The following is a 1,239-nucleotide window of genomic DNA, read 5'->3' on the forward strand; positions in this document are numbered from 1 at the left end:
TTTTTGGGATTTTTTTTTACCAGTCATCTTTTATTTGGAGGTTAATTCCATTAGGATATGAAAGGATTCAGCAATAATCAAGACTGTGTTCCTTATGGAGGGGCTCAAGCCAAGAAGGTCACGGAGGGGAGTGCAGAGCTCGTCTTCTTCAGTGGTACTTGCGTCGCCGCTCGTGCTTGAGCTCCTTGTAGGAAATGGTGTAGTTGAAGACCACGTAGCATGCCAGCACCATGGTAAGCCCCGCGATGCTCCCCTTCTTCACGTTGATATATTTGTTATAGTACCGGTAGTAACCTCTTCGAAATGCTCCAACAATGCCACTAGGGCTGAAGTCCCGCATCAAGATCCAGCTTGGCAGCTCTCCTAGTTTGACCTCCAGAAGTTTCCTGTCCTTCAATGGTACGACCGACGCCATCTTGGAGTACTGGTGTCCGCTATAGTCCCATGTCTTTAAATAATTTTTTTTTGAGACGGAGTCTCACTCTGTCACCAGGTTGGAGTGCAGTGGCGCAATCTCAGCTCACTGCAACCTCCCCTTCCCAGGTTCAAGTGATTCCCCTGACTCAGCCTCCCGAGTAGCTGAGACTACAGGCACGCACCACCTCACCTGGCTAATTTTTTTGGCATTTTAGTAGACACAGGGTTTCATTATGTTGGCCAGGCTGGTCTCGAACTTCTGATCTCATGATCCACCCGTTTCAGCCTCCCAAAGCTCTGGGATTATAGGCATGAGCCACTATGCCTGGCCTAAATAATTTCTATGCCCAATGGTCCCTTATAGCTTTATCACCAATCCTAATCCTTCACCGAAACTCCCTTGCTGATTAAGTATCTGACATCTCCATGATGTACACTCAGATGATTGCGTGAGTGTATAGTAGATATGGGGGATCCCAAACTTAAAATGCCCAAAACAATGTTCCTATTCCGCTAAATTTGATATTCCTCAGTTTTCCATCTCAGCAAATGACTACACCACACAAACAAAAAGCCCTTGGAGTCACCCTTGCCTCCTCTCTCTTCTTCACACCCATATCCAGTGTTGGCTTTACCTCTAAAATCCATAGTATTCCTCCACTTCTCTCAGTCTCCTCTGCTCCGGCTCTAGTCCAAGCCACCATCATTTCTCCCTGGATGAAAATCAGTAGCTTCCTAACTGGTCCCCCTGCTGCTCTTGCCCACCCCCATACAGTCTGCTCTCTAGACAGCAGTCAAAGCAAATTGTTTTTTTTTTTTTTT

The 1,239-nt window shown here is 46.6% G+C and overlaps 1 protein-coding gene across 1 annotated transcript; it reads right to left on the reverse strand.

Annotated features, from left to right (window-relative positions):
* Nucleotides 1-9: 9 nt before the first annotated feature.
* On the reverse strand, nt 10-436 carry LOC108307026 (ATP synthase subunit f, mitochondrial). The gene has a single exon (XM_017532167.2). The coding sequence runs from the start codon at nt 413-415 to the stop codon at nt 149-151; it is 267 nt and encodes an 88-aa protein (XP_017387656.1). The 5' UTR covers nt 416-436; the 3' UTR covers nt 10-148.
* Between the last annotated feature and the right edge of the window lie 803 nt (nt 437-1,239).

Source organism: Cebus imitator, unplaced genomic scaffold (genome assembly GCF_001604975.1).
Source record: "Cebus imitator isolate Cc_AM_T3 unplaced genomic scaffold, Cebus_imitator-1.0 Scaffold3, whole genome shotgun sequence".
NCBI lineage: Eukaryota > Metazoa > Chordata > Mammalia > Primates > Cebidae > Cebus > Cebus imitator.

Excerpts from the sequence above, each read along its gene's own strand:
- LOC108307026 (XM_017532167.2), bottom strand. The coding sequence starts at position 415 with ATGGCGTCGGTCGTACCATTGAAGGACAGGAAACTTCTGGAGGTCAAA.